Genomic DNA, 14,278 nt, shown 5'->3' with positions numbered 1-14,278 from the left:
CGGCACACTAGTGTGCCGCGGAACAGTGGTTGAAAAACACTGGATTAGAGAGTCAATCACTTTCCATTAATTGGAGCCGCTCTTCAAAATGGAAAAGATAAAACGAAAATACTACGTTCATAAATCTGCAGTCAGAGCAATAATTGAAAGTTTGAAACACTTGAACTATGGGAAGCAAGTCTGGGCAAAGAACCACCACCAACAGAAAGCTGAATGCTGAGGGAAGTAAAATATCTCCCTGTCCTACCATCACAAATGCCAACTGGAACCGAGTGCTTTGGGTCAGCGTATGTTGAAAGGCCCCTGATACCAATTAATAAGTTTGGTGAAGGATCTGTGATGCTGTGGGCCTGTTTCCCATCCCAGCCAACTTGACAGGTTTCTGTTCTTCTTTCATTTTAAATCTGTTGCCTCAGAAAGCCGAGTTGACTCCACGTCATCTAAACAGCACACGAAATATCTGGAAGCACAACGCTCGCTTAAGGCAAGCACGACGACATTTGATTATGTTAGATCCTTCTGTGTTATCAGCAAGAAGTTCTAATAATCTTTTATTCCCCCACACTTTAAGGCCTTTCTCTTCAGCCGCACAGACCCGCAGTCCAGACTCGACCACGGAGAAATCGCCGTCTCTTCTTCCATGTATTAAACGCTTTTCAGAGGAAGGCTCCGTTTGCTGGGCCAAACGGAAGAAGGACGACAGTGGCGCTGAGCTGCAGGGAGAAGGCAGAGCAGGGAGTAAGGAGAAGGTGGATAATCAGAAGGAAGGTAAACCCTTACAACTTGAAACCACGAGCCAGACCACCACACGTAGCTTCAGAAAGGAGCAGCCGGACAACGAGGTAGCAATTCCTTTTTTTAAAATTATGTTTTAACTCAATTTCCAAGACCTATCAGAGTCTGAGAATGACGTTTGTCAGAATTACAGTTTCAGAAAAATCGTTCAACGTTCCACAGGCTCCAAACCAAAAGCTGAATGTCTCTTATGCAAGTCCCACTTTCAAGAAGCCACTGAGTAAAGCTGGAGACGAACCAGATGGGAGTAGAAGAGCGCCTCCGCAGGATCGGAGTGCGACACAGAAATGCCTTCAATCTAACAACGGTCAGTCATTTACAGCATAGAGTAGAGATTTTATTGGGCAAGCCTTTTCTATGGCTGCAACTGATGATTATTTTAGTTACCAATTAATCAGTTATTCTGATTAATCGGTTAAAAATGGTAACACTTGTAGTAATTGTTAATCCAATAAATGGTTGGTTATTCTTTGGATTAATCAGTTAATAAATGGGTACCAAAATCTGGTTAGTAGATTTACAAAAAAAAAAAAAAAAAAAATTAATTATACATAATATGAACCAGGAGAAGTTAAAACTAAGCCTCTTGAGGACTTTTGTGTAGAACGTATTTACAGACAAAAGGTTTTTTGTTTATCTTAGATTCAAAATCGATGTATTTTTTGCAGAGTTGTGACTTAATTACTGCTCTGGATGTGTTGTTCCTTCAGAAAATGGCCTTTTTGGGGGGGTCCAAAACAATTAATCGATGTACTAAATTAGTTGGCAACCGTTTCAACAATCGATTCTTCACGATTAATCGTTTCAGCTGAATGTGGTGTTTTCCCAGCCGGCAGGAAGGGAATGGTGGAGTCCACGTGGAGCATCGACCCGGCGCTCGCCTTGTCCATGTTTGAGAGCGAGGTACGGCATTTAAACACAACTTTGGCAGCTTTGGTGTTTCTATCTTCTTCATTCACATATAAATAATTCTGAAGTATTTTTTTTTTTAAATTACTTCCTTTGCTATGTTTTTAGGAAGTGGAAGAAGAACAGCGACCTGGAGAGCTGGCAGACACCGACTGCACCTGGGTCAGCCACAGCATGCTGCAGCGTCGAGCAGAGGACAGTCAGGACGGGGAACGCGTCAAGTCTGGTATAGGCGATGTTTTTTTGTTTGTTGTTTTTAAAATGAGCGGGCGGAGAAATTAGGTGGTTGATTCTCATAAGGTGTTTAATTTTCCAAGGACTCGGCGAAAAGGCCAACGACAGTTTGGATATGATGTTTGATGCAACAACTTTTGGGGAGTACAAGTCGTACACCTGCTCCAACCTGGATCAGAGTCAGCATTGTGGTGGTGGTGATGATGATGATGATGGCGGGAAAGTTGAGGAGATTAACGGTACGCATTTAGATTGAAAGAATCAATCATTTACAAGGCACCTATTTTGAGTTTGATTTTGATTTATTCATCCAACTAGATCAAGATCTTCCTGAAAGTCCTGCATGCCACAGCAGAACCCGGTAAGAAGGTTCCCAATCAACATGTTAGATTTTTAGTGGGTTGCATGGGTTCCAACGATTTCTTATACGCCTCAGGGAGCCAACGTTTGCGCACGTGGCCGTCATTCGCAAGAAAGACGAGAGGAGAAAACTGAAGGGCACCACATGCAAGGAATGTGAAGTGGTGCGTATTCTGAGTCGGAGCCAGTCCTGAAACGCCAGGTTTGGTTGAAATAATTCCCTGTTCCTTGCAGTACTACGCTCATCTTCCCGAGGAGGAGAAACAGAAGAAGTTATCTGCTTGCTCCAGGCATCGATACCGCTACATTCCACCCTGCACCCCTGAAAACTTCTGGGAAGTCGGATTCCCGTCAACACAGACCTGCATCGAAAGAGGTAACCGACTTTAAGCTGCAAAGACAGGACGACCGCAGCCTTTCAACACCTTGAGCTGAAAGCTTTCTGTGTCTTGCTCAGGTTACATCAGGGAGGAGAAGAACCCTCAGGCTCGTTCACGAAGGCGACAGCCGTTTAATGTTTTGTTCACCCCAAAGAAAAGCCAGGAGCAGAGCTAAATCTGTTCACCCCTAAAATATGACCTGAGCTGGATGTTCCAGCTTTAAATGCGACTGTAAAAACTTTGTGCTTCCTATAGAACTGTAAGATAAAATGCGTGCTATATGTATAGTTTTATTCAGATTATCAGAAAACAAGACATTTTAAAAAAAAATGTGAAATGGTAAAAAATAAAATCTCTTGAAGAAGTGCAAGTTTTTGTCTTTATGGTGGAGATTCTCTGTCCGAATACAGCAGCAGTGCCTCTCCAACATGGCTGCCAACCACACTGTGAAAAAATAATAAGATGTTAATGCTTTTATGTCATTTCACAATGCATATTCTCTAGAAATCAGAGTAAAATTCTAACCAAAGTAGAGACGCAGAGTTAAAGTCCATGTTGAAAACCAAAGGAGAGAGGAGCATGGCTGCGACCTGGGAGGAAACGGTACCAAATAAATGACCTCATATTATATTGAAAGCAGCTGCTGACTGTCGGACATTTTGTGACGTTTACCTTGGACAGAAAAACCCAAATCCTGAAGTGCTCAAGGGACGGCCCACGTTTTAATCTGACCGTGGCCAACAGCAACAAAAACCCCAACAACGCACTGCAGAGGCAGAAACACGGCTGATTCATATATATATATTTTTTTATTTTAAATAGCACATTTTCACATTTATCTAACAATAAGTCATCATAATGTGCTGCTATCTGCAGTCACCTGGCGCAGCAGCCGCAGTGAAACGTGTGGGACTGGAGGGAGGGGAACTCCAAGGCACCGCTAATGTCACCTGCAGGGAGACGAAGTCGTCCGATGTAAACATGCCAAGCTTCGTGAATTCATAGCCAAAGCTGCGCTAAATCGCCACTTGGTCAGTCATACCTGTCGGGTGAGCAGCAAGACCCAGCAGCAGCACACTAGTTCAAACACGACAGCTGTTGAATATTTGTATGAAAGACAAACAATCCTAGTAGAGCTGATTAAAGGGTCCTTCGAAGACTCGGATTTGTCCCGTTGATTAGCGGGCTTCTGCTACTTTACAGCTCTGCTTTGTGACTTTTAGTATGTTTAAATGTCTCAATATAATTGTACAAAATTAATTAAAAAAATCTCCATGAACTCTGATTTAACTCGACTGTATTCTTACCTGAACCAGTAGTTGATGCATTGCTGTTCAATGTCACTAAAATAGAAAATAAAAGAAGTGAAATATGTAGTTACTGTTTCACTTTGGCCTTTATTTCTTTGATACCACAGAGCTGAGATTTTTCTGTTGACGCCTCCTGATGTTTTTTAACCAGTGATATTCTGGAAACAAACCCAGATTTGAGCTCCTGATTATAAAATGGAGAGCAGAGCTGTGTAGGGAGCCTGAAAAGAGCATTGCATTTATCAGATGTGCAATCTTTGAGTATTAAGAGGGAAAAAAAGAGATCTAACTGAACCATCACATCTTGGAAATGCATGGTCTTGACAAAACGGATTTGCCCTCTTAGATTTCTGTTAAAATATTTGAACTCAGACAAGAAAGATGGGAAAATACAACCACATTTAATATTATACTTACAAAAAAAAAAAGCTATCAAAATCATCTATAAACTTTGTGAAAATTACTTTACTAACTAGCAAGATTGCTACAAACTTTTTCACATAGAACCAAATTGGTTTGGGTTTTTTTTTTTTTTTTTTACTCGGCTTATCTTAGTCTGACATTAAAATGCGTCTGACAACTACACGTGTTCTACCAACCTCAGATTAGTGGACTTGTGAACTTGAAACACTCTGTATGCGCCTGGAAACGACAGATCAGTCATGCAGAGGACGCTTCGGACTTTAATCGGACCACGTCAGGATCTGCTGCGTACTGCCGTACTTACCGACGCAGAAGAGATGGCACAGAGCCCAAACGTAGCCGCTGTGGTCAAACTGTGGAGAGAGCATAGAGTAACGAGGCATGCGGCGGTGTCGGCGTTACACCCACCAGTTCGTTGTGGAGAACCGTTACCTGAGGGTCATGCAGGGGCAGGTTGATGGCCGACAGCAGCAGGAGGAAAACGCTGCAGCAGGGAGATGGATAATGTAGGTGTAGAAATTTATGACGTTAAACGTATGCTTAAAAAAAAAAAAACATAATTATGAAAGTGCGGCGTGCATTCAAACTTCTTCCAAGTTTGTGAAGCCTTAGATTTCGATAAAACTAAATGATGTGTTACACCTAAATTGTTGGAATATCTCAGTATTGTAAATTTCTACAAGTGTTATAAACACACATTGGGTGTCCAATTTGTTCCACGTGATTTGATATTTTTCACCCGACAATGCGTTTACCCACATCTAAGGGGTTTTTCCAAGGGCAGATTTTTCTTCAATTGGTAAAATTCTGTAGATTTTCTATCATAATAGTGGCTGAACAGAAAAGCTCACCTGATTATTTTAAGCCGCTGTGTCTTCTGCAGGAGGAGAGAGAACACAAAACTCATGTCATGTACAAGAATCCAATTTTGACAGACTACATTTTTTCGTGTTCATAGCGAGTTCTCGGATTGGAAAATCACGCAGACTGTGTTCAAAGTGTCATAAGATGAACACCAACTAATTCTTGATGCTCCTGTAGACTCATTGTCTAAATTACTTGAGTCTTTTTTTTTTCTAAGAAATCAGATGTTGGTTCCTGAATGACTGTCAGCTGTTTGACTCTAGATCTCAATCGAAATCCAAATCTCTAAGTTTTGCGCAGTGTTGTCACAGAGCAACCAGATATTAACTTCATTGAAATTTTACTATTAAAAAACAAAACAAAAAACAGAGCGTCTTCAGTCAGAGGCTTCTTCAAATAGACAGCTACAGGAGAGCCCCTTCCTGCCCACAACCATCACTATCTGAACTATCTTGAATTGAACTGATACCGCTTTATCAGTTCAAGTCAATTATCAGATGAAGTAACGCAGACAGCAGGCGGCGAATGCGCTTACCTCTCTGTGAACGGCGCGGGCGATTATGTAACTAACTACATGGGAGGAATTCTGAAGAGTGAAGAAGAAAGGAATGTCCTGTGCAAGAAGTGAGAGGAAAACAAAACGGTGAGAAACCACAGTACATACCACACGAGTAAAAAGAAAAAAAAATATCATTTTTGTAGACACCAAACGAGTTATTCCATCACTCACTATTCGTGATAAGGCCCTGGAGCCTGCGTATATATTTCCCACAAAAAGGAATGAGCCCGGAAGCCAGGAGAGAGCAGCGGATCTGTAGCGGACACACACACACACACACACACACACACACACACACACACCTCGCTGTTAGATATGGCTGGTAAGCTGGTAAAACATAAACAGCAAGAGGAGTAGCAGAGGAGCACCTGGGGATGCGACTCATCTCCACCCAGCCCAGCTTTCCACTCAGCAGAAGCAGGGCGGCTCCAATAAATGTCTGCCATCTTGGAAAAACAATCTCTTGTTACTTTATGCGTGAAGACGTAGTGTTGGTTTGTTGTTGTTTTTTTATCTACTCACCCTTGAAACAAAGTTGGATAGGTGAATTTCAACACTGACAGGACAAACTGCAACACAAAACAGTTGGGTTATATTCCGATAGATGTGGTGCCATCATTCATTATTAGGGTTTTGAATTACTTTTAATGAAACTATTCCACCCTGGTCTTGTTTTTTTTAAGCATGTTTTCTTCAGGAATAGCGTCCTTTTTTATTTTTTTTTAGCTCCATCCACCTTCACTCTCCCTGCTGAAGAAAAGGCATCCCCAAAGCATGATGCTGCCACTTCCATCGTCCTTGTTTCAACATTGAGAACGATGTGCATTCTCATTTATTCACTAAAGTTCTCTGAGGCCTTCACAAAACAGCTGGATTTAAACTGGGATTAAATTACAATCGCAAATTAACTGTTTTATGGACTTCTGAAGACACTTGGTAGCACTCGATTTTACTTAGACGTATCAGATGAAAGGGGTGCATCGTCATTTATGTTGTCACGTGGTTACGTAAGAACATAAATGTCTGTTTGTTGTGGGACTTTTAAATAGAGCTTTGTTGTAGCTGCCTTTAGCTTCTACACCGTAGTATAATACAATAATACCCTGGTTGCGTTTTGAATCACACCGGATGAGTACTTTATTAAAACCAGGCATTTATAGACTCCCTTATCCTTTCACCGCTTACCTTATTCGTGAAATATGACACAATGAAAACGAAGCTAAACGCGAGTCCAGACACGTGGCTTCTCCAGTGCATGATGTTCCGCAGACACTCTGCAGAAGATACATTATGTCTATACGAAGACAAAAAATCCTACATTTGATACAATGTATAGCGCCTTCCCCAACAGAACTGTTTTTCAAGCTCGGAAACTTCCCTCACTGCAGACACGTCAAGACGCTAAACAAAGATCGTCTACAAATGGAGAGATGACTCGCTCGCGGGGCACCTGGCTGCACCGTCGACATTAAATGTATTATTATTATTATTATTATTATTATTAGTAGTAGTAGTAGTAGTAGTAGTAGTAGTATGTTAATATAATAGACATAAAAATACAACCTATCCTCTATTACCATCCAGTCTGCATATGAGATTTGACATATAATTATTATCGTGTGTGTATTTATTTATTTTATTTATTTACTTACTATGTCTGTTCACAGAATACTCAACCCACTAAAGCCTTTTTATTTGTATCACTATGTTGTACTGCAGTGTTTCCCATTGCTGTCCTCAGGGTTCACTACCCTGCATGTTTTAGATGTTTCTCTGCTTTAATCCAACTGATTCAGATTACTGCAGCAAAAGCCTGTTAGCCAACCGTCAACTGATTTTACGATTGTTAAAGCAGGGAAAAATGTAAGACATGCTTGGGCACCATGCCTTGAGGGCCATGGTTGGAAAACACTAGTGCAATGGAGTGTTTTGTTTTAACTTAAAACCTTGAGTTCATCTGTTTTTTTTTTCTTTGTTTAACTCTTCCAGTAGTGAATGGTTAACAGCAAAGCATAAGAATGACCATGAAAAAAATATATAACTGAAACAATTTGATAAAAAAAAACACACAACAACAACAACCAGATAAAATGTTTCTTCCACAAACGGTGAAAGTGATTTGGTTCTAGACTTCCTTTTTGACAGAGATACCGCAGCACAGTAATATTTCTTGCTGTCAACTCAAAAACAAAGTAAAACAAAAAAAGTCAGAGTGAGGACTCTTCACTATCGATTTCACACATCTAATTTAGCTGACAGTTGGTCACGTGGTTTCAAGCAAGTTTCCGTGTTGACACAGAGCTTTGTTGCAGAGCAGTCGGTGTTGAGTTTCTGAGGAGGATGCGGCGCGGTCATGGCCTTTTTTAAGACGCAAGAGCGAACCAAGGAAAGGTTAGTGCCGCTCTACCGCTTGTTAGCATTTTATTGTTTCTGCCCGGGAGGTCAGTAGCAGCCTTTTTTTTTTTTTGTCGCAGCTGTATATTTTATACAGCGGGGTGGTGTTTGCTTTCACTGCGGCTGAATGTCATTAATTTACCGTCTGGGCCACTCAGCTAATGAGAGCTTCTCTGACAGCTGTGGGGTGCTTCTCATTATTGAAGTCATGATGCTGCTGCCCGGTTTGAGCCTGAGCCAGGGCGAAACGACACATGACGGCTGCTTCATCTCATGCCTGAAAATAATAAGTGCTAAGTGACTTGCACTGTAATCTATATTTATCTCCAGCCATCATATCATACAAGCTCTGGTTGACCTCACCTCTTTGAGTTGAGGTCATCGATTGTGGTTTGACTCTGGGAACAGTGTTGTTGACAGTAGGTGCTCTAAGCTGAGCTCACGGGTTTTAATGTTAGAATTCTAAAAGGTGTAAAATAAAATTTTTGATGCAGGTAAAATACCTTTAAGCAAGCAGAATTCCGTCAGCAACAAGACAACAGATTGTAAATCTGTTCTTGTTTGTTCAAGAGATAGCAAAACCTCCATTTGTTTCGTGTGGCTATAGGCTATCATCCTCGATATATCGTAAATATATGATTAAAGTAGTGTCAGATCGCGCATTGCTACTATTATTATTTCAAATGACTGTTTGGATTCCATAGGTGAGCGATATGGAATTTTAATTGTATCACGATATTTTGCGGTGCAGTGATAATGACAAAAATTACGATTAAAATAAATTTTTTAGGTAGTTGTATGGCAGTGAATGCATGGCTCTTAGTTTAGTTTTATTTTATTTTTTTTAAAGATTATTAAATGGGATTTAGCAAGACATAATTAACTATTCTTATTATGATAATAAATTTTTCACAATGAACAATGTGATAAAAGGGCTAATATATTTCAAGTCTTCTGGACTTGGATTTTCCAGTTTTCTCATAATGTGCAGCCCTAATCCCCATGATGAAACATAACAGTAGCAATTTTGAGGCAACGTGGTTTTTCTTTTTGTTTTGCTTTGCTTTGCTTTGTTTTGTTGTTGTTGTTTGTTTCTAGTAATGGTGGAGAAGCTGGTCAGAGTTGATTGGAAGGTAGATGAAGCTAAAATACAGGACAGTCCTGAAAGATGACCCGTTAGAGGTTGAGTGAATAGTAGTTCACCTTCCAGCAGAACTATTACAATAAACATCTAGTTAATCTCCAGTTCTGCAACTTTTAGATGTGATTCTTCTTTACCACACCTGGATCAAACAATAAGGTCATCAAGCTGCAAAGTGCTGCAGAGGCACTTCAGCCATTTGACTTTGGTTTGTTGGAGCAGGGATGTATGTAAAGTTTGCATCACTCCAACCTTTTAGGACTTGAGTCCTAGTTTAGATGTGTTAGCATGGCCTAGTTAAAGTCCAGAACTAAATTCAACTGAAAATCTAGAGCAAGAATTGAAAATCGGGACACACTGTTTTGTTTTACCTCGCCTTGTAATTACTTTCACGATTTCATTTCACGACGCATGTTATGTAGAGCGGCCATCTTAAAAGTGACCTGCTAGCTGAAAGTGATGCTCTTTGAACAACATGCGAGTTAAATTATATGGTGATATTTCTGCACGATGACCAGACAGCTTGGGGGTAAACAGGTTACCATGTTCTGGAAGAAAAAATAAAAAATTGAAATAATGTCATCACCACTGAGAAGGGATCAGACCATTGTAGTTTGACATCTATAGGAATTACTTGAGTAAAGTTTGTTTATGTTGGTGTGAAAATGTCCAATAATTAGCCAAAGAGTCCTCCAATAACCAACTGCGTATTCTTGTTTGTTTGTTTGTTTTTTTCTATCACTTGGTTGGTTCAACTACATTGAAACTAAATAGTCATACTCTGTATATTATGTACTAATTTTATTATTTTAGTAATATTTTAGTCTTTTTTTAATATGCTAGTTTTCTGTTGCCTAATGTTCAGTTTTGCTTATTTTTTCCCCCACAGGTTTTCTCTCTTGTTGCTGGACTTGGAGGAATATTACTTTGAGCAGTACACTGCTTACCAAGTGACAAGCCCTTCAATAAAGGAGAAGTAAGTGAGAGCATTAGTGGAAATTCTGAAACTTAATCTCATCATCTGCTTTGCTTCAGGAAATGACTTTCTCAGACAGTTTTTTCCTGAAATATAAAAGACTGATTCAAATCTGTCACTTCTGTAATGTTCGCTTCTTGCCTATGGAGGCTTCTGTTTGCTTAAAGTCGAAGTCTATTGAAGAATCAAACATTGTTTCATTCTGTAATACAAGAGTGAACAAGCTAAAAGATTAAGATCAGATGTTACCAAGCAAAATATAAACACAATGACTATATGCCGGCTAAGCGTAACTGTACTTCTCCCTTTTGTGTTTTAGATGATTTAGGTTTGTTTTAGGAGCTAATGCTAACAGCACAACAACACAATCTGTTGACCTTATTCTGAATTAGAAAATGTTCCAGTTGTGATGTGTACATGATCATAATGTTCTGTCTGTATTATAATCTTTCTGCACCATTAAGAATATTTAGGTTAGAAATATTATATATTAGATTATTTTAAGGATTTTTTTCATGGCAGTGTCTCCTTGAGAATAAAGTGCATTTATGTTAAAGATTAGTTTTGCATGTAAATGTTCTATATGAGGTTGTCATTTCTATATGTGCATATTATATCATTGGACTGTGACCACTCAAATAGTTGAAACAATAACCAAATCTTTAGTCAAAAAAAACCATTACATTTATTTTCTTAGAATTAAATCTTTTTGTTTTCATTTACGAAATGTTTAATTTTATAGAAATAAAACGAAGAAAAACCTTATAATAAATATTGATAGTTCATTTTGACTTTTCTGAAATATGTAACCTGTTTGGTTTTGGTTCTTTAAAAAAAAAAACTGTAAATGTAGTTTAAATAAAACCACATTTTTATTTTTTTCTTCCAGTAAGATCAGAGGTTCCTTCAAAGTTTGCTCCAGATCCATCATATTTGATCCAGATGGCCTTGCAGAGCCAATTATAAAGGTTTGTGATGATACTGCAAATGCATTTTTCTGTCTCTTTAATCCTGCAGTTTATGGAGATACGTTTCACACTTTTACAGTTTCTTAAATCTTCTTTGTAGAAACCATAAAAACCATCCAGTGTAGGATTGTTGAAAGCTAAAACATCAAGTAGTGCAAGTGCAATAAAGACTGACTCGATAACTTTTCTCATGATGGACTGTTTATGTGATGCTATGATTAAGGTGAGATAAGAGAGTTTATTGATCCCACAATCAGGAAATTTACATGTGCTAGCAGGTTTTGAGTAGCTGTGCCCGTCTTTATAGCTTATCCTAATCGATCCTCGATGTTTGCAGATTCCTCTGCGAGACTGTCAGAGAATTGAGTTTGTGGAGAAAGAGAACAATCCTTTTAACGAGTGAGTTTCCCTTCATTTCTGAGTATTTGTCATTTTGTCAAACTGGTTTGCTTACTTGAAAATGTTTTGCAGCTCTGCTGCATGCTTTGTTTTGGAAAAAACAAACCCGTCTGCTAAAAGTTTTTCAACCTCATTGGATTTGTGTTCCTCTCTCAGGCCGCGGCCACCGGCCATCACAGTTTCCTGTGAGCAGGTGAGATATTCCACAAAGCCTCCAACTCAGGGTTGCACTTTTCTTTTTAGTCTGAGTGAATGCGCTTGATTCATTTTCACTTTTTCTTTCAGGTTATCTTCATCAAGGAAAGCAACGTCATTGCGCCGTATAGGAATGAAAGGGTGAGTCAGCTGGAGCTGCTGTTTACCTCATGTGCTTCACTGTAGCAGCCTTCTGATTATCATTATCTCAACTGATTATAACTTAACTTTTACTCACATTTAATTCCAACTAAAGAAAACAGAAGAATTTCAAAGTAAAACTCAATATATGACAGTATTGCATAAGAACTATTTTTTTTAAATTGGTAAAGTAGAGAGTTCTACCAGCCTTTCTGGCTGCTTAACTTAATTTCTCTTATTTTGGCAGGGATCAAAGAAACTGACCTTTGAACTGGAAGGTTGGAGTAAAACAGAAGATGTGGTGCAGACATTATTGCAGGTATGTGATTTTAAAATAGAAAATCAGATTATTCAAGCTGATTGTGTTATTTTAAGGACATTTCAATTGTTTTCATTGCTTTAAGATGTGCACAACACATAACATCCTTTACAAAGTACTTTAACAATATTAGCAAGGCTCAACAAAGTATTGTACAGTCACACCGTGTACAGTGTAAAGGACAGAGTAAAAGAACAGCACAAACACACTCAGAAATTGTATAAAAGTTATTTCAAATACTGAGTCAAACAAGTTAAAACAAATATAACAAAGGAATGATAATTATAATCCATATCTCACATTTGTTTGGAGCTAATTGAGGAAGAAATCAGTTTACATTCAGTCTTTGGAACAACTTCAAAAAGGCTTCTGCTCCAGTCGCAATTAGAGAAAAGTTTATGACTTCTGCTAATTTTACTTGACAATGAAGTGTCAGAATAGAATCAATACTCACTTCTAGTTTTTATAAAGGTTTGTTTTATAGGAAGAAAGATAAATACAAGGTGTCCTCCTGGTGTCTTCAGCTTTGAGCAACATCACTTTCACCTCGCATTTAAGTTTCAATGATGGGATGTTGCTCAAACGTCAAAATAAAGCCGAACTGAGCGCACACTGATGGTGTTGAGCAGAAAATAAAGGTTAAAAAATGCATAGATGCTGAAAAAGTGCACAGAGTCGCAGCACAGACAATAGAAAAAGTGGAGGTCTGAGATTAGTACCCTGTGGTACTCCCCACCCCGATTTCATTTTAGCCAAGGAAAGAACTCGGTTTTCCACTTTTTCAGAACTTTACATAAGAAAACAACAACAACAAAAAATAACACCCCAAGTCTGACTAAAGAGAACTGCCAGAGTGGGAGCCTGATGGGTTCATACTGGAAACCAGATGGATGACAGGCAGACTGGCTCCAAGCGGTCAAACTCATACACAGGGTAGTAAAACCAATGGATCTTCAGGGGATTGTGAAATAAGAGCCCCGGTCTTTACCACCTTCTCCATTTTCACCACACAGGAGGCATCACTCCTTCCCAAAACATCACCAGAAATATTAAATGGGGAAATATCAGACAACTTGTGTGATTTTGGTCTCAGACATGTTCTTGTGTCATGGATGTTTCGTACTGTTGTTGTACAAATTTGTGGCATTCCTAGGTAGTTTGGTGAGCACACTGCTACCCTCTGCTTCTCTACTGATGATGTCACAGTAAAAGTACCGAAAACATGGAGAACTGCTAGCAAAACAAAACCCACAGCCACCCTGCACATTCATCTACCGAGGAAAGGATGTTCCCTATTAGCAGGGATGCATTTATTATGTAAAATTTGGGACCTGGAGATCAGCCAGTTTCTGTAGTATTATTGCAAAAAAAAAAAAAATTGATGAAATGTGTTTAATCCTCTCTTAGCCCTTTATCTCATTGTTATTTTTCTGTTTTTATCTTCCTAAATCTGGTAGCTCCACAGGGCTTCCTGTCTGGACAAACTAGGAGACCAGACGGCTATGGTAGGTTAATCATTACCTCACCTCACCTCATTTCTACGGAGCCCCTAAGGGGACATGGAGAAAAAAAAAAAAGGAAAAAAATCCCGACTTATTATCCCGAGATCCCGAGAAACTAAGTCGAGATCTCGAGATCCCGACTTATTATCGCGAGATCCCGACTTATTATCTCGAGATCCCGACTTATTATCTCGAGATCCCGACTTGTTATCTCGAGATCCCGAGAAACTAAGTCAAGATCTCGAGATCCCGACTTATTATCTCGAGATCTCGAGATCCCGACTTATTTTCTCGGGATCTCGCGATAATAAGTCGGGATCTCGAGATAATAAGTCGGGATCTCGCGATAATAAGTCGGGATCTCGCGATAATAAGTCGGGATCTCGAGATCTCGACTTAGTTTCTCGGG

General features: G+C 39.3%; 3 protein-coding genes across 4 annotated transcripts in view; 2 read left to right on the top strand and 1 right to left on the bottom strand.

The window, feature by feature from the left end:
* The first annotated feature begins 506 nt into the window (after window positions 1-506).
* On the top strand, window positions 507-2,916 carry rbbp8 (retinoblastoma binding protein 8). Its single transcript, XM_015024931.1, has 9 exons — window positions 507-842; window positions 958-1,102; window positions 1,604-1,698; window positions 1,813-1,930; window positions 2,022-2,177; window positions 2,257-2,299; window positions 2,375-2,462; window positions 2,533-2,674; window positions 2,756-2,916. Exons 1-9 carry the CDS (start codon window positions 507-509, stop codon window positions 2,851-2,853), a joined length of 1,221 nt encoding a protein of 406 aa, XP_014880417.1. The 3' UTR covers window positions 2,854-2,916.
* Window positions 2,917-2,947: 31 nt separating this feature from the next.
* tmem241 (transmembrane protein 241) lies at window positions 2,948-7,252 on the bottom strand. The gene is made up of 15 exons (XM_015024934.1): window positions 7,020-7,252; window positions 6,357-6,403; window positions 6,203-6,280; window positions 6,006-6,087; window positions 5,811-5,888; window positions 5,263-5,288; window positions 4,844-4,895; window positions 4,716-4,764; window positions 4,588-4,630; window positions 3,986-4,021; window positions 3,721-3,755; window positions 3,559-3,628; window positions 3,351-3,444; window positions 3,204-3,268; window positions 2,948-3,122 (listed from the first exon to the last, which is right to left on the bottom strand). Exons 1-15 carry the CDS (start codon window positions 7,089-7,091, stop codon window positions 3,059-3,061), a joined length of 891 nt encoding a protein of 296 aa, XP_014880420.1. The 5' UTR covers window positions 7,092-7,252; the 3' UTR covers window positions 2,948-3,058.
* An 843-nt stretch (window positions 7,253-8,095) lies between these two features.
* The window catches only part of nsmaf (neutral sphingomyelinase (N-SMase) activation associated factor), an 18,716-nt gene continuing 12,533 nt past the window's right edge, over window positions 8,096-14,278 (top strand). The window contains exons 1-8 of one of the 2 annotated variants that reach the window (XM_015024932.1): window positions 8,096-8,225; window positions 10,259-10,345; window positions 11,235-11,313; window positions 11,651-11,712; window positions 11,869-11,905; window positions 11,998-12,048; window positions 12,296-12,367; window positions 13,825-13,872. In XM_015024932.1, coding sequence (XP_014880418.1) covers window positions 8,188-8,225; window positions 10,259-10,345; window positions 11,235-11,313; window positions 11,651-11,712; window positions 11,869-11,905; window positions 11,998-12,048; window positions 12,296-12,367; window positions 13,825-13,872 — 474 coding nt within the window. In that variant the 5' untranslated portion in view covers window positions 8,096-8,187. The remainder of the gene's footprint in view (window positions 8,226-10,258; window positions 10,346-11,234; window positions 11,314-11,650; window positions 11,713-11,868; window positions 11,906-11,997; window positions 12,049-12,295; window positions 12,368-13,824; window positions 13,873-14,278) is intronic. The other variant, XM_015024933.1, reaches the window with a different exon arrangement.

Source organism: Poecilia latipinna, unplaced genomic scaffold (assembly GCF_001443285.1).
Source record: "Poecilia latipinna isolate Pla-1442-1.1 unplaced genomic scaffold, P_latipinna-1.0 Scaffold3883, whole genome shotgun sequence".
NCBI lineage: Eukaryota > Metazoa > Chordata > Actinopteri > Cyprinodontiformes > Poeciliidae > Poecilia > Poecilia latipinna.
The sequence above is the reverse complement of the archived record's forward strand: the minus strand, read 5'-3'. Positions and strand labels throughout refer to the sequence as shown.